This window comes from Protopterus annectens, chromosome 3.part0 (assembly GCF_019279795.1).
Source record: "Protopterus annectens isolate FY-2018-M chromosome 3.part0, PAN1.0, whole genome shotgun sequence".
NCBI classification, from domain to species: Eukaryota; Metazoa; Chordata; order Ceratodontiformes; family Protopteridae; genus Protopterus; species Protopterus annectens.
Genome location: NC_056731.1, coordinates 754133518 through 754151901, shown reverse-complemented (window position 1 = coordinate 754151901; position 18384 = coordinate 754133518). Strand labels below are relative to the sequence as shown.

Below are 18384 nucleotides of genomic sequence, written 5' to 3'. Positions count from 1 at the left end.
CTTATTTATGGGCGGGGTCCACCAGACTGGTCTCCTGCCTTTGGAGGAGTGAGTCTTGGTTTTATTTGGGATAGCATGATCCATGCATTCCTGTAGGTGTCCATAGAATGCATTAGTATAGGATTCTGCTGTTTGGGCAGTATTTTCCAGTGGCCCGGAGGCTTTGAAGGATTCCACCTCGGTTTTGAGAAGTGTGAAATTTGCTTTTGAGAATTTTGTCACCGTGATTTCCTTGGCTGGGGGTGGGGATGGGATATGGATGTCCGGTGAGATTAATTTATGGTCTGATCTTACCAATGAGGGACATACCTCTGGTGTGGAACATAGAGTCCCCATGTTGGTGATGACCAGGTCAAATATGTTATCCCCTCTAGTGGGAGTGGTGACCAGTTGTTCCATAGCATTTGAGTTTATCATTTCTAGGAACCATTGGGCAAGGGTGTTGGGGCTTGAGTAGTTTTCCCAGTTGATGTTTGGGTAGTTGAAGTCACCCAATATTATTGTGTTTGGAGAGACCTTCATATTCTCCAGTGTTCTTAGGAAGGCCAAGTGGGGTTCCTGAGTTTGGGAGGGTGGTCTGTAGCAGGCTACAAACTGAAAGGCAGTTTTGCCCACTGTTAATTGTACATGGATGGTCTCTGATGCTTCTTGCACTGCCACTAACCTGGATGTATGGGTATCTTTGATGAATATGGATACTCCCCCTCCTTTTGTTGTTCGGTCCGAGTTTTGGGGCCGAAAAGCATGGTATGAGGTATAACCTGGTAGTGCTGGGGTGCTCTCTGGAGCCTTGAACCAGGTCTCTGTCACTGCACAGATATCGATATTCTCCATACTGAGGAGAGCCTTGAGTGCATGCATCTTGAGGTTTAGACTTTTGGCGTTGAGCAGCATTACCCTTAGTTTTTTTTTTCTTGTGTTGTCTATGGAGGTGGGTTTGTCTTTTGAGCCTTGCCTAAAAAAGGCACTATGGGGATGGCAAGAGCCTTAGCCAGTATTCGAAAGCCCAGGGGTGACAGGTGCAAGCTGTCCCTAGCGAAGCATCATGGCTTGTCGAGCATGTCATCCCAGGCTGACAGACACTGAATTCCCTTAGAATGACACCAATACTTTAGCCACTTGTTAAAATGGATCATTTTGTCTTTATACTGTGGCATCATTCTTGGTGAGGGCAAGATGCTACTCAAGGTCAGGGTCATACCGGTCTGGGCTACATGATCAGAGAGCTCCTCTATGTCTCTTTTCATGTAGTCCAGGGAAGTACATCTCAGGCCATTCACACCAGCATGTACAATGACAGAGTCATATTTGTACTTGCTTTGGAGTGACCTGAGTGCTTGTGTTATGTGGTGGATCCTGGCACCCAACAGGCAGCTTACAGTGACCTTCTCCTTGTTCAGTCTGGTGAGTGGGACATCAGTGTGTCTGACAATAGAGTCCCCTATTATAAGTGTATTAGGTGTGCTGTTTAGCCTTAAGGGCTCTGGCTGTGTGGCACACTGACTTTGTGAAATATGTGATACGTGGGTAATGTTGCGGGGTAGCGGTTGCCTGGATGTCTGCTTTGGAGGTCTCTGCTGCTTTGGCAGATTTTTATTTAGAGCCTTTGAGTATGTTTTTGTGTGTTTATGTGTTTGGTTTGCTGATGTGATAGGTCTATGTGAGACTGGAATAGTGGTGTATGTGGTTACCTTCTCCTCCTGACTGACTGTGCTAGTGCTGAGTTGAGAGAGCTCATCCTCCAGTTTGGCTATATAGTTGCATCTCTCACATATATTTGAGTTTGATGGGAGGAGGAGAGGGTGGTCTGTGTACATAAGGCAGTTGTAACATTGCCTCAGGATACCCAGATTCACCAGCTGGACTGGAGAGTAAACCCAAAACTGACTATTGGACATGCCAGAAAAGTATAAAGAATAGTTTTTTGACTGATCAGAAAGGACCAATAGGGAGTATAAGAGGGTATAGTGCTTTAGTTAGTTAATGTTTACTTATAAGATTACTTATAAGATCGAGTGCAGGGCTTTAGACTGAAAATAGAGTGCTTACTTTGAGATTTAGAACAGTTCTAAGGGAAAAAGTGAAGAGCAGACCTTGTGGAGCCAGGAATAATTTAAACCCATTTATGCGGTGCTGTGCTATGCGCAAAATCGTGCAAAAGTGGGTTTCAAGGCAGGGAACTTGAACGAGCTAGGAATCAGCCCAAAACGTTTCTAGGCAGTAACCACTCCTACAGGGGCAAGCTGTTCAGTGTTAATCACTGCCACTGATGAACACAGAGACTTCCCTTTAGCCCAAGCAAGCACTAGCCTCCAAGAAACTTACAAACAGTTCAGAACAGCAAATCTGTAACTGAACTTTTTTAAATTTCAGAAAGTGGGAAAAAAGCAAGATTTTTTCATTTTTTTTTGTGTTAGTTTAAAGGTAGCAGAGATACACAAGGAGCAAACTAGTCAGAACAGTGCAATAAATGACCCCACACTTGAGTGCTAGGCCAGAGTCTGGTAAAATGCAGTTTTAAGAAAAAAATGATTTTGCATTAAGTGCAACACAGGAAATGCAGCAAACAGGCTCTAGATGTGTTCTAAATACTGTTTCTAATACAGATATCAACTTTAGCAAGCCAGAAAATGCCGAAAAGTAGGGGGCAAAGCAGAAATTTTAAACAAAAAAATCAGAAGAAAATACTTATAATCTCAAAAGTGGCTCCTTTCTTCTCTCAGCATTTTCTCCCCTTGGTAGGTGCTTCAGCAACAACTATCAAGCCTGGAAAGACGCCAAAACCATGCAATGCAATTGTGTTATGATGTTTCATTTTACAAGAATTTTTGAAAAAAGGTGGCTAGAATAAAAGCTAGCCTATTCTTTGTACTAACACACACTGAGAGAAATCACTATGATATATAAATTAAAATGCAGGCACGTGAAAATGTATAAGAAAAAAGTAGAGAAGTCAAAATTGAAGATCCTTAGATGTTTCCCATGATATACTTACATAAACTTCTAATGAGACATATAGCCATTTTAAGTAGAAATAAGGACACAACAACCTAGTGAAATTACAAACTGACTAGAATTAAAAAAGCATACAATTCAGTCACAGATGAATTGTTAGGAGAGAAACATAATAATTAAAATGGAAAAGACGTTAACATGTTTGCTTAACACAATGCATACTAAATGGACAGTATGGATGAATTGCAATTGTCTAGAGACAGTTTTGATTGACTGTTTGATTGAAGTCACTTGACATAAAGGGACTTCAGCAGAAAGCATCTTAAAAGAAATAAAACGATTTTTGAGGTACTTTGTCCTTAACAATTTCTATTTAAAGGGATAAGTCATGCATTCCACATTTAAAGATAACAACCTATGGGTTTACTGCATTTCAAGAAAAATGGTGCAGATACCTTGTTTCTAAGGAAGTTCAGCAAACTGTTATTTGATAAACCCTGTACATATATGTTTCTTGTGTATTATATTAAGTTTGGCAGTGATGCTAATGGCATACATACTGGGCAAAAAAAAAAAAAAAACGTTTTGCTAAATAGTTTGGATCAGACAAGCACTATGCATCTATTTTGAGAATTAAGAGCAGGTAAAAGGATCTCAATAAAAATAAATGGCCATTATGTGGATAAGACAGATATACATGTATATATAAGATGAACATAAAAATATAATGTGCTGATGGTAGGTGAGAGTATTTCAGAATTAGAAGAATGCAGAAAAGTAATATAATGTGTAGTTAATAACTGCTTATGAGAAATAAGAACTATAAGAAACCAAAAAGGAACTTAAACACAGATGAAAGGGCAAAATCAGAAAGAGAGTAAATGTGCTGAAAAGCTACAGAAAGAAATGTATAAAGTGGTTACAAAAGAAGCAATATAAAAAGTAGTTAAGTAGTCTTCAAAGGATTTACTAGGCAGCACAATTTAAGATGAATAACACTTGGAGAAAGGAAATAAAAGTTAAGACAAGTTTGATCAAAAGATACATATTTTTCAAATGACTGATATTAAAACCTATAAGACTAAATATTAGCAGAATACAAATTAATACAGGTTTAATGTATTTAGGGTTATTAGTAAAGCAACAATTTTGACTCTATTTATGTTCAAGTTACAAAACTGAAAGACAAACTAGATACAAAATGTTAAATACAAATCTGAGTCATGGGAAGGCAAGAATAATATGTATACATAAGGAATATGGTGTTGTAAGAGTATATTAGGCTTAATCTCAATGTGCATTATACAATATTAAAGAGCACCATAAAAACGTTAATATGTGCCATTTTCCACCGTTAACAACAGAGAAAAAGCAAGAAGATGCAAGTTATAAAACCTTGTCTGGTAAGATATTTCTTTATCATTTTTGGAAGCGACTATGTATTCATCTCTGTATGATTAATAGAAAGAGAAACAACAGCAAAGATATCAGAGCAAGATATAAAGGAATGAAACTTGTTTTGCAGAGGTACTACACAAAGGGCTATTCATTACTTAGGACACACTGAATTTCATATTGATTACATTATTTTCTATCTACATTTCATTTATCCTTTCCTTTTGTAGTCTGGATTGTGGTTAGAAGGATCCAGGAAGTACAATTTCACTGACCCAGATAACACAAACAAACAAACAAACAAAAATAATACAATTAGTATAGCAAGCATTTGAGTTAATATGGAGTGAAGAGGAAACACAACTGTCAGACCATATGATTCTGCAAACATGACTAAATGTAAGAAAAGAAGAAATATAATTAGCTACATTGGGAATAATGGAATTTGATAGAAAGAAGAGAACCTAGATCAGAAACTCATTTAAAGATTTTGTGGAATAAGCACATTAAAAGAATAGGATGTAATATTATCAACAGAAATAAGATTATTGATAACAGTAGAAACATTTAGCAGGTGGAAAAATAAAAAAGACGAAAATGAAAAATGAGTTAAAAAGAAATAAAATAGAATTTTAAGAAAGACAATGTTACATAAAATATGCAAATTTGAGTCTTGGGAAGACAAGAATAATATGTATACATAAGGAATATGGTGTTGTAAGATTATATTAGGCTTATTCTGGATGTGCATTATACAATATTAAAGAGCACCATAAAGATGTTAATATGTGCCATTTTCCACCGTTAACAATAGAGAAAAAACAAGAAGATGCAAGTTATAAAACCTTGTCTGGTAAGATATTTCTTTATCATTTTTGGAAGTGACAATGTATTCATCTCTGTATGATTAATAGAAAGAGAAACAACAGCAAAGATATGAGAGCAAGATATAAAGGAATGAAACTTGTTTTGCAGAGGTACTACACAAAGGGTTATTCATTACTTAGGACGCACTGAATTCCATATTGATTACATTATTTTCTATCTACATTTCCTTTTGTAGTCTGGATTGTGGTTAGAAGGATCCAGGAAGTACCATTTCACTGACCCAGATGACACAAACAAACAAAAAAAATAATAATCCAATTAGTATAGCAAACATTTGAGTTAATATGGAGTGAAGAGGAAACACAATTGTGTGACCATATGATTGTGCAAACATGACTAAATGTAAGAAAAGAAATATAATTAGTTAAATTGGGAATAATGGAATTTGATAGAAAGAAGAGAACCTAGATCAGAAACTAATTTAAAGATTTTGTGGAAGAAGCACATTAAAAGAATGGGATGTAATATTATCAATAGAAATAAGATTATAGAATACAGTAGAAACATTTAGCAGGTGGAAAAAAAATAAAAAGATGAAAATGAAAAAGGAATTGAAAATAAATGAAAATAGAACTACAAGAAAGACAAAGTTACAAAAAATATGCTCTTTCTCGGCTTTTCCTGGTTAGGGGTCACCACAGTTGGTCACCTTGTCCACTCATGATTGCAGTGGAGTTTTATGGTGTCGAGTTGCCAGCCCAGCACCCAACCCTCCATGGAAGGCACACACACGCACGCACTCATGCCTTGGGCAAATTTTAGTGTGTCCAATCCACTTGCAGCATGTCTTTCGGGATCTGGGAGGAAACCGGACAACCCGGAGGAAACTCACATGACTACAGGGAGGACATGCAGACTCTGCACAGAAGACACCCCAGCCAAAGATCGAACTGGGGAGCATCTTGCTGTGAGGCGACAATGCTAATCACTGCACCACCACGGCTGTCCACATAAAATATGCTAATAAATAAATTATTTTTGCAAACATTTTCATTGAAATAATAACAGTTTTATCCATCAAAATATCACATAACAATCAGATAAATTGTGGTATTAAACAGAGTAGAACTGAGGTGAGGGAAGGAAGAGAAAACAAAAACATTATAACAAAGTAGAATAAAAAATAGAATAAATATGGAATGTTTTGTTAATAAAAATTCAACAAGAATGAATGAAAAGAGGAATATATATGCAAGTATTACCAAAAGTGAAGTTTTGACAGGAAAAAAAGAACCATAAAGGGTGATCTGACTTAGTGGTGAAGTTTCATTTTAAAGGGATGCAAGATAAGAAGTCCAAAAATTTGGATATCAGACATTTTCTTAAATACACAGTGCAAAATTTTGTCAACAATTATGTGTAAAAGCATAACAGGTTAATAGAACATTTAGTACATAGAACACAATATTATGTGATATGAGGGGAAAAGACTATTCAATATGGAGTACTAACAAAGACATTTCTATAGTTAGGTCAAAATATATAATGAAATATTTATTGATGGCAGTGGATTTAAAATGCATTTGCCATGGTTAAGGGGAATATGTTGCAAATATATGCACGTAATAAATTATTCACATTAAGAATATGGCTCTTAAAAATAGTGTTGCCAAACTGAGACAATCCCTTGGTGTAAATGGTGACACAGGAAGTAGGATTGGAGCACAATGAGGTTGCCATTTAAATCTGTAATAATTTCACCAGCTTTAATCTCAGTAATCCTCAAACTAATTGTAGATTTATGAATAATGGGCTCCAAAATTAAGATATGAATAAATCTATTATCTTATGCGAGAATGTGATCCCATCAAAATAATGCAGGACAGAACCAACATTATTAAGGCTTTTAAAAATGTTGTCTAGTTTCATGGTTAATACATAGTAATAATAAATGTAAGATTCTTTACCGTGGGAGGTAATTCCAATATTCCGTCAGTTCGCTCATCTGAGATTTTGAGCACTTCAGTTCAATTGAATTGGATTTGGCGTTTTCAACATTCGAAGTGCTGATAGGAACTTCATTACCAGGCTATTTTTATGGGGGGGGGGGACTTTCTCCCTAATGTGTTCCCCTGTTCTTGTGTGAAATATATTTTCAAATATTAAAACCTTTACATGTATGTACTGCAATATGCCTGGATGCTAAAGTCCCAGAGTTAATTTAGACTGTTCATTGCAAAAAGGATTTGCATAGGGAGGTAGGATGTTGGCATAATGGTTAAGGTGTCTGCCTTACAAACACAAGGTGCAGGGTTTGATTCTGACATGGGGTAATTGGCTAGGCTTAAAATGGCCCACAAGGGCACTTAGCCTAGTACCAATCTATGAACCTTTGAACCTATGATTGGGTTAAGCTAATAGGTAAAGACAAAGCAAAAGAAGAAGTAAACAAATATCAGACATCTGGCTTGGTGATGCTAAAGTATGGTTTAAAAATCAGAAAATGAAATATGAGAAGCAGTGATCACAAAGTTAATTATTAGAATTAAGAGATGACTGTAGAAATGATCACCTTCATTTAGGGTGTCTCAGACTTTTTTTCCTATAGAAAAAAACTTGGGCATATTTCCATTTTTGGGCATCTTCCTAATCTGAAGTGGTTTGGTAGATTCAGCGTTCATGAGATCAACCTATTTCAGTGGTAGATACATACTTTGAGAAAGTCAGGTAAACCTTGCAAAATTCAATTTAGTATATTTACCTAAATAACAAGTTGCAGGGTTACAATCATCTAAACCTATTCTTGCACCTCTGAGAAAATCTTCTGCATCACTATTAGGTTAAAACATAGAATAGAATTGACTAGAATAGAAAAAGAAGGAATGGCATGCAAAGGTAAAAACATTTCATAGTTGTAGAAAAGATGGAAGAATGTCATGACAGAGCTATGTTGTAGTATACCAATTTATAGTACAAGATAATGCTTTTTCCCCCAAATAAAACGGGAATATGCAGTCATTATTTAAAAAAAATATATAGTGCAACTGCTTGATAGGTAAGTGTATCGCTATGGTTGACAGTGAAGGTGAAATATGCATTAAAAGATGTAGACATAGGTTCATAGGTGTTTACTAGACTAACAGCCTCTGAGGCATTTATAAGCCTAGCCACACAACCCAAATATATCCCATGAGTTATTGTGTCCTAGAGGTTATTTTAAAGAGTGTATGTTAGTTATGGTATGGTTTTATGGTTGCCTCTGCCTATCAGACCCATAGATGTCAGACCAGGGGTGAATTTCCAATTTCTCATCCACTGGTCTATGTTTTACTTGAATAAGGTTAAGGAAAGCTTGTGCTTCACATAGATGGGAAGCATTTACAGAGAATCGGGATTCCCTGGGATATGTACCTGCCCTCCAACATGTCACATTTAAGTCACAGGCAAATTTTAAATCATTAGCTTCAGTAGTTCTGGTGCAGTTCATTTTGCTGATATGCAAAGGTCCATCAGAGAGCAGTCCAAGCACACCTTGCATGCCAGACAGTGAGACATGAATAGCCTCTCAGCTGTTTGCAGGAAATAGAGTATACAGATGGGGTTTTGAAGCAATCTACATAGGACTGTGTTTTCACCCTTATTATTTTTGTGAAGAACCTCTGCGGACATTCCAATTGTGGCATGTGCCTTGAGAGGTACCTTCAGAAAGGAGCATTATAGTCCATGATGGGTCTGATGAGTGTTGAGTAGTGAGTACAGTGGCATGATGACTTTCCAGGACCTAGATGTTATGCCCTTACTTATATGTTTAGCGGCATAAATGAGTTTCTTACAACCTTAGACACATGCTGGTCAAAAGTCAGGTTACTATCTAAATGAGTCCCCAAATCCCTGACTACTGTGTCTTCTTTTAAGGGGGTGTTATCAATGATGTAGTTTACCTATGTGGCCAACTTTCTAAAAGGTACTATTATGCATTTCTTGACAATGAGTTTTAAACCATGACTTTGTCACCAGTCATTTGCCTGTGATACACCTTTCAGTCGTTTTCTATGCTTGTTCCTAACTTTCACTCACCTGCAAACTTGTTAAGCCAAAGGCACTTGACATTGACCTTGACATCTGAAAAATAGATGCCAAAGAGGAGCAAACCCAACACAGAGGCCTGAGGGATACCACTGATGACCAGCCTCTTTGTGGAGGTGGTGTCTCGAGTCCTAACTTAATGGGTTCTGTCTGTGAGCCAAATGGCTGTCCAGTAGTTACACAATGCCCGAGTGGGGTACTGTATCAAATGCCATGGCTAATATGGTCATGGTAGGCAGTATTCAGTGTTTTGCCCTTGTCCACTGACTTGGCAATCTTCTCAATGACGTCCATCAGATTCAGTAGGCATGACCTGCCTTTGATGAAATGAAACTAGGTTGTTTCCAGTGTTTGAAGATTTCTTATATTATTATTAATCATTTCCATGATAATTCTTTCGATGGCTTTGCATATGAGACTAGTCAGACTATTGGGTCTGAAGTTCCTGGTATCCACTGATGGTCTGCCCTTGAGTAGAGGGATGACTGTTGCAGTTTTCCATTCATGTGGAATGAAGCCTGTACAAAGGTTGCGGTTAAATTGCAACACCAATGGCCTTGTTAAGTCATATTTCAGGCTATTTAAGAGGCATCCTGGGATATTATTGAAGCTGCATTCTTTGCCTTGGAGAGCGCATCTAAAGCTTGTTCCCTACTAATAGTTGGGGGGATTACATTAGAAGTATTTCCTGGGAAAGGGTAGCTGGGAGTGAGTGGGTAAAGTTGGAGCTGAATTAATCTTCCAAAAGATTTGCTACATCTCCCACTACTAAGGAAATTACTCCATTTAACAACAGTTTGGAACACTGTTGTGAGCTGCCTTTCAAGTTGCAGACATAGCTAAAGAAGGCTTTATGGTTGTCCCTGGCCTATCTTTACCTCGACTTTTCTTTGGCCTTGGCCTGGGACACTATCTTTACCTCAACTTTTCTTTAGTCATCTTAGTTGTCGATTTATTTATTTATTTAATTTATTTATTGACATTTGTTTACCAGGTTAGTCCAACTGCGCCAGGGGCCTATTTTCAGTGGAGACCCATGGAGAAAATCTCTGGAAAATTAAAAATTATTACAAAAGTTACAAAGATATAATCAGATAACATAAGTCTACTATCAATAGCATGATGTAATGATGTAAGTCTATTAACAGCTAACAAATCTGTAAATATTAAATGAATCTATTATTATTATTTTTTTTTTTGATGCATTTAAAAATAGGAGAAAGAGGGAAAGTAACAGAAGGTGCTGGGTATATGAGGAACAAGAAATTATGTAGATAAGAAGGGAGAATAAGTCAGGTGGGGATTTGACAAGGGCAGGACCATGTCTTTTGTAGATAAAGTTTAAGTTCTTGTTTGAACAGGTATTTTTGAGGAGTGCTTGTTATACTGAGAGGGAATAAGTTCAAAGCATAGGCTATGGAATATTTATAAAGGGACTTTCCATTGTTTTTATTGGGTTTGTATATGTCAAGGAGGTGTTTGCTCATAGTATGGAGGTGGTGTTGGGGGTTATAGTAGGACAGTACATTAGAGATGGATGAGCAGAAAGAGGGATAATTCAGGATAGAGTGTGCACTATGGAGGTGAGAAAGATGTAGTTGTTTATGGAATTCAGACCACTGGAGTATCTTAAAGGCTAGGTAGTGATGGAACTTGCATGGAAGATTGGAGGCAAAGCTGGCTATTTTGTTATATGTTTGCTCTAGTTTGGAGAGAAGAGATGTTTGAACATTAGTAAGGACAGGGGTAGCATTAAAACGACAGGGTAGAAGGAGTGACTGAGCTAGGGAGGGTTTGGAGGAAGGTGTAAGAAAGTTTTGGTTGTGATAGAGAAGACCAAGTTTCTGGTGGGTTGTTTTTATACATTGTTGAATATGTATATCAAATTTTAGTTCACCATCAATGATTACTCCAAGTAGTTTGGTATGGGTTCAGGTTTGATAGTGGTGCTGTTGAGGGAGGTGATAGAGAAGGAAGGTTTGTGCAGAGCAAGTGTTTTAGGAAGGAAGAGAAGGACTTCATTTTTTTTTTTTTTTTTTTTGGATTAGCATGAGTTGATTATCAGAAAGCCAGGTTTCAACAGAGGAGAAGGTGTGTTGAGTGAGAGTTAGAAGTTCAGGAATGCTGTGGACACAGGTGATGAGAGTGGAATCATCGGCATATTGTAGAAGTGTTGAGAGGTTAGTAGCAGAGTGAAGATTGTTAATGAAAATATTGAACAGGAGGTGGCCAAGTAGAGATCCTTAAAGGATGCCAGTGTTTACTGGGAGGAAAGGGGAGAGGACAGTTTGCCAGTGAATGGACTGCTGCCTGCCTGGAAGGTAGCTAAAAAAACAGTTAACAGAGGAGGTAGAGAGATGAAGGTCAGAGAGTTTCGTTAGAAGTTTGGAATGGGAGACAGAATCAAAGGCCTTAGATCGAGGAATAAACAGGAGACAAGGAAGTTATTGTCATGGGCTTCAGCTATTGTTTGGGTGAAAGAGAGTAGTGCAGTGGCTGTACTATGGTGAGGTCTAAAACCATGTTGGATGGGAGTTAGGAGGTTGATGTCAAGAATGTGTTTGTGCAACTGAGTATGGATGCACTTTTCCAGGATTTTGGAAGGGGGGGGCAGGATAGCAATATGTCTGAAGTTAGAAGGATCAGTAGAGTTTCCACCTTTATGGAGAGGGAGTGTATAAAAGGATTTCCATATGTCTGGGACATGAGCTTCAGAAATGGAATGATTAATAAGTATAGACAGAGGGTATGCAATAGACCATGCACCAACTTTAAGAAAGTGGGGGGTAGTTGGTTGGCAGAGGGGGAGCAAGGTTTAAGTTTATTTAGGAGACATTTAATAATGGAAGTGGGGACTGGTTGGAAAGTGAAAGTGTTGGGGAGGATTTTGTTGTGGGTTGAGGAAGGGGTTGAGTTAGAACTACTATTTTCTGTAGGTTTTTGGATTGTTTCTATGAAATAGTTGTTAAGAAGAGTGGCAGTTTCATTAGCAGTGCTGTGTGGGAAGGGGTTGGGAGTAGATGGATTGCTAGGGTGAAGCAGGTTATTGATGGTAGTCCAACATTTCTTTGGATTTTTATGTGAGCTAAATTGGCTAGAGCACAAGAAAGCTTTCTTATCTTTGTTGACTAGTCTTTTGGTTATGCTTCTGATCTCTTTGTATTTTTGAAGAAGGATAGAAGATTTGTTTTTAAGCCAGGCTTTCCAGGCACCATCTCTTTTGTGCATAGTGGAGCAGGTTTGTTTTGTGAACCATGGGGCAAAGTTAGATTTAATTCTGATTTTTCTAGAAGGGGCAATTGAGTCAAGTGTGTCAAGGAAAATTTTATTGTAGAATTCAGGAAGGACCATTTAATGCTAGAAAGTTTGGGGTTAAATGTATCTGGCTCAAAGTGGGTAAGGTTTCGACATGTATGTATGATCTTTGGGTGAATTTTGGGTGAATCTATGAATATAGATAGGGGAGTGGTCACTTAAAGAGTTAAGAAGTATGCCGGGGTTGTGATAATGGGTAGGATGTGAGGTAAGGATCCAGTCAAGGACAGGTCCAGGTAAGGAGTTTTTGTTAGTTTGGGAAGGGGTACATATGTGTTGGTGAAATCCATGAAGGTTAAGACTGTGAGTAGAGGATGAAATAGACAGTTTAGACCAGTCTATATTAACATCTCCAAGAATAATGGTTTCGTAAGGGACATATTGAGTGAACCAGGAGACCGTTCTCTAGGATAGAAATATTATCACCCGGGGGTATGTATATAGAGACTAAGGCAAATCTTTTGTGAGGGTTAAGGTGACAGTTTACGATAAGAATTTATGCAGGTGTAAAGCTAGGAACAGTGATAGAGAGTGGGGAAAGGTTAAGTTGATTGTAATAGAGGATGGCAACCCCCCCCCACCCCTCTTGTTGGTTCTATCTGAGCGAAATATGTTGTAGCCAGGAAGTAAGGTTTCTGTATTAAGGATGTGAGGTTTAAGCCAGGTTTCTGATAAGGTAAAGATGTGGGGAGTAGTGTTAGAAATCCAAGAGTGAAGTTTTATTATCTTATTAACCATGCTTGGAATATTAACAGAGAAGATTTTTAGTGATTTGGGTGAGGGAATGTTGGTATGAAGTTTTTATCGTTTTCCATGTTACACCTTTTAATTTTAGCTATGACCTTTTTTTTTGTTGTTGTACAACCTGTTTAATTTTGGATTCCATGAGGGTAGTTTGTTTTTTGAGTTAGTTTTGGGCTTAGTTCTGGTAGGCCCAACAGCCTCTATGTAGTCACTGACATGGCTGTACAAAGTTTTTGTGATTAATTCTGCATAGGCCACTGTTTTATCTGGGTTGGGAGGGGCTTGAAATTTTTACAGATTATTGCCTAATAAAAGGTATTTTGCCTTGGAGCAGTTTCTAGCTGTTACAGGGTTTGCTGGGGTTACAGAACTGATTCATATTTCAAAGGAGATTCCTTTGTGGTCTGACCTTACCAGAGAGGACTTGACACTTGGGGGGTCGGGGATGAGCAGCATCTTCTGATATTTAAGAGTACTTGGTTTATATGCACTAACCGGTCCAGTGTGTTTGTGTTTACAAATTCTAGGAACCTCAGCAAAATCTGGGATCATTTAGAATTCCCAGTTTATAGAGGGATAATAAAGTACCCCATGAGAATAGAATTTGGTTGAATGGTGAATGCCACCAATAGGTCTAAGTATAAGCTAAGGTTTTGTGGGACATAGAGGGTGACCTATAGCTTGCAAATGGTATGGGATTTTGTCTGTGAAAATATGGACATGGAAGAACTCCAGTGCGTCATTCTGTTTAACCGACCTAGATGTATGCTTGCTGTTGATGTAGGTCGTGACACCTCCACCTTTAATCTTTGTCTGTGCAGTTGCTGGTCTAAATTTGTTTTAAGAGAATGAAGTCTTGCACTACCAGGGTACTCTCTGCAGCTTTAAATCATATCACAGTAACTGAGCAGATGTCTGCATTCTCCAAGGTGAGAAGAGCTTGGAGGGGATGGAAATTTTTGTTTAGACTCCTGGCATTGAGCAGCATACCTCTCAACTGTCTAGATTTTCACAGAATGTCCAGATGTTTGCCTCATATTTTTGGTCCATTTTTCATTAAATTGTGGTTTTCTAGCAAATTAATGGCAAATCATTGAAGACTGATGTGAGAAAATAATGACAGACATTTGAGTTTCAGACTTCATATCCATCAGAAAATTCATTCTAATGCAAAATATGTTATTCAATCAACTTTCTAAGTTTGTAAGTGCAGTATTTAAAAAGTGTCCCTATTTTTGGGCCTTTGTCACACTTTTATTAATGGCTTTGTCCAGATTTTTGCTATGAGATTGAGAGGTATATTGAGCAGCAACACTTTTAGATTTCCTTGGGTAGATTTTGCTATTTTGGAAGGTTTGTCAGTTTGGCATTGCCTAAAAAGGCTCTATGGGGGAAAACAATGTTTTAGCCAATATACGAAAGCCAATAGGGAACAGGTACAGATCCCTCCTATAATGACACCAAAAACTAAGTCAGTTATTAAAGTCAATCATCTTCTATTCGTACCATGTTAACATCCTTGATGAAGACAGAATGTTGCTCAGTGCTGGGCACATATCAACCTGTGACACATAGTCCAAGAGCTCCATAATGTCTCTCTTCATACAGTCGGATGTTTCTGAGATTTCATAGGTTATTCTGCAATGTTCTTACAGATTAGACTCAGAGGAAATGATCACTATGAGATGTTTCAAAAAGATTATGTGTAGGACAAAACTGTGAGAGAAGAGACTACATGCAGAGATAATTTTGTTTGACTACGACTACGCAGAGCATTTTGGGTAATGTTCAATGAATAGAAAACAATCCTGTCACCGCTCAGATATGGAGACATGATTAATGGCTGTAGATTCAAACAATAAAGATAAGATTCAATGAATTTGGAAGAGAACCTGGGATGTACACTTCCTAGTTTTATCTACAGTATAAAAAATCCATCACTAAAAGCATGGGAATATGCAAAGATATTTTGAACATAATAAGAAATAAACATGTGAGATTAAAGGAGTGACTCATTGCAAGGATAATGGGATATTTGTATTAGCTATATAAAAATGCAGTAATGCTAATACAGATACACATTGTAATGAAAATGTGCATATTTACAAGGAGTAAAAAGATGGAAAACAAAACAGGAAACCCGTTAATTTAGTAAAGTATAAAGATAAGTTTGGTAAGGGCGAAGAAAAATATTTAAGAAACAGAAAGAGGTATATAATAAAGTTACTGTGTACATAAATACATGTTGTTCATGCTCTTCTTTCAGTGAGTACAGTGCGAACTTTAAAATCTACGTAAACCAACACTAACTCAAGGAAATGCAACCTCACTCTAACATAGCATATCAGTTTCTTTGCTAAACAGAAATCTGCTGAATATCATATGCAATAAGCTGACTTAAATATAAAGATGTTCTGCATGAAAAGACAGACGTTAAAACGCACCACATCATCCACATAAATCAGATTATCTTACCCATAATTTCAGCACGAGCCGCAGTGCAGACAGTTTCCAGTATATGACTCATCTCATTCTTCAGCGCTCTGTATCTGTCAACATTAAAGATAAATTTATGAGAAGGGAGAGACACTATTTGTTTAAGTTCTTTGAAGTGTTTAATTCTAATGCCAATCGCGTATATTGTAATGCCTTTATCTCTAAGGGCTTGTGCTGCTTCTGATACATTGTCAGAAGATTCTCCTTCGGTAAATACAATGGCAATCTGTGGCACATTTTGTAATTTTCTGCTTCCAGCAGACTGAGTAAAATATTTTGATTGGAGGAATTCAAGGGCCAATCCAGTTCTTCTATCTTTTTTTCCATCTCTGTATTTCAGGTTGTTTATTGCTTTTAGGATTTCTTCTTTTGTTGAATAGGAATTTAAGGCAAACTCGTTGTATGGTTTATCAGTGAACTGTGCTACTCCAATTTGGACCATGCCACTTCCAATACCAAAGTTCTCAATGAAACTTTGCATGAACCCTTTCATGTCTTCAAAGTTTGATTTACCAATACTGGAAGATCCATCCACTAAAAATACAATATCTGCAACAGTGACATTCTTACAATCTGTAAAAGTACAAAGACAGTGCAAGTCAAAAACATTCTTCAAGGATGAAATGTTTCACAAACATAAAATGGGACATAAACCTGGAAGTGATAAAAGAAAATGATATATTACATTATAAATATAATAAGCAAAATAAACATTTTGTTGTATTAACATTAAATGACATTACACTTTTATAACACCTGATATTAAGTAACTCAAAAGATGAATGTGAATAATCCTGTTTAATCATAACCGAAGTGTGAAAAAATAAAGGTTTGTTAGTAATAATATGCTTACTTTTTTAGGAACATACCAATGTTGAGTATGTGGAAACATGATGAGAAACATGAATTTATTTGTCCCTTCTTACCTTGTCTTTGCAGGTATAGCCTGGCAAATAGCAATTTTGACAGCTTCCTACCATTTTATAGTGCACTGACCATCCACAAATATAAAAGGATCAGTTCAGAATTTGGTCATGGCTCATTGTAGCCATTTCAAAGAAATAATTAGTATATACTCCTTTCCATGAAATGCAACGATTTGGATATTATTACAATAGTGCAATGGAAAAAGGTTCCTAGGTTCACAAGCATAAACTAGGTCTATTGTCTAGATGACTACTGACAGCCATATTTCATTTAATGTGTAAGAGAAGGCCATTTCATAAAAATGGGATACATTACAGTAGACATCCATTACACTGACATGTTCTATTTGTGTGTGAGTGAAGGCTATTTCCTTGATAAAAATGTTTATGATGTTAATCATGCATTGCTGATGGGGATCTGACAGGTAAGGTCTTTCATGGTGCAGATAGCTAAGATTAGACCTCCACAAAGCCTGCATGAGACAGACTATAATGAGGATATTAAGCTATCATGGTAGTTTGGGAAGTTTAGCCATATAATGTTCTTCATTGGGAACCAGTGGGATCTTTCTGGTTGTGAAAGATATGTAGAAATGTACATGTTGAAAAGGGTGCTCTATTCAATGACAGGACTGATGAGTGCTGTATAGACAGGAAGTATGGCTTCCTTATTCCTAGACAAAAAAAAAACAATGCAATTGGAGATTAAATATGCCAGGTTGAATGATTTTTACAGTATGAGTGGAACATGGTGGTTGAAGGACAGTTTGTTGATGAAGAAGGTACCCAGATCACTGATGGCTGTGTTGATTTTAAAGGACAGTGTCCTTAATGCAGTATGAATTGGGGAAGTCTTACTTCCCAAAGAAATCCACCCTATACCTTTTTAACAGTAAGCATCAGCCACTGGTGATTACAAAATGTATTAGCAACAGCAATCCCTTATGGGAATATTTGAGTATTCATAGCAGAGCAAAAGATAGTATTCTGTTTGCAGTGCATAGCAAACTAAGTCACCAGAGCCCTTCGACTTTCACTTTAACATTAGAAGAGTAGATACCGAAGAGGAGGAGGCTAAAGACACAACTGTGAGGAGCACCTCTAATATCATTTTTCTTTGTGGAAGAAGTACATCCTACCCTTACTGTGGGAGTCCTGTCAGTGAACCAGATGGCTATCTAGTGGGTGTCATAGGGGATAAGGTTGAGTTGGGTGAGCCTGCAAATAACCCCTACATGAGAAGCTTACCAAAAACATTAGCCAGATCCTGATAGGCAATCTGGACAGAGGCTCCATCCCCATAGTATCATTATCCCTTTCAAGGAAGTTGATTAGACTGAGTAGACAGGATCTTTCTTTAACAAACTCAAACTCATTTGGATCAAGGACTGAAGACTGCCCATGTTTTTGCTGATAAGTCATGATACATATCACAGATGAACTTTACAAGTGATGTTTGTGTCTTTCGGCTTTTTCTGGTTAGGGGTCGCCACAGCGGAACTCCGGTCTGCTAATGATTGGCAGTAGATTTTTACGTACTGGCTTGCCGGGCCTAATGCGCAACCTTTAATGAAGGAACGCCCATTCACGCATGTCGCTACACAGAAGATGCTTTATCTGAGAATCGAAAGAGCAGCGT

The 18384-nt window shown here is 37.5% G+C and overlaps 1 protein-coding gene across 1 annotated transcript in view; it reads right to left on the bottom strand.

Moving 5' to 3' along the window:
- LOC122796926 (collagen alpha-6(VI) chain-like) overlaps positions 1 to 18384 on the bottom strand; it is a 1619258-nt gene that overhangs the window by 1294891 nt on the left and 305983 nt on the right. Inside the window, exon 5 of the mRNA XM_044065693.1 lies at positions 15799 to 16392. Coding sequence (XP_043921628.1) covers positions 15799 to 16392 — 594 coding nt within the window. The remainder of the gene's footprint in view (positions 1 to 15798; positions 16393 to 18384) is intronic.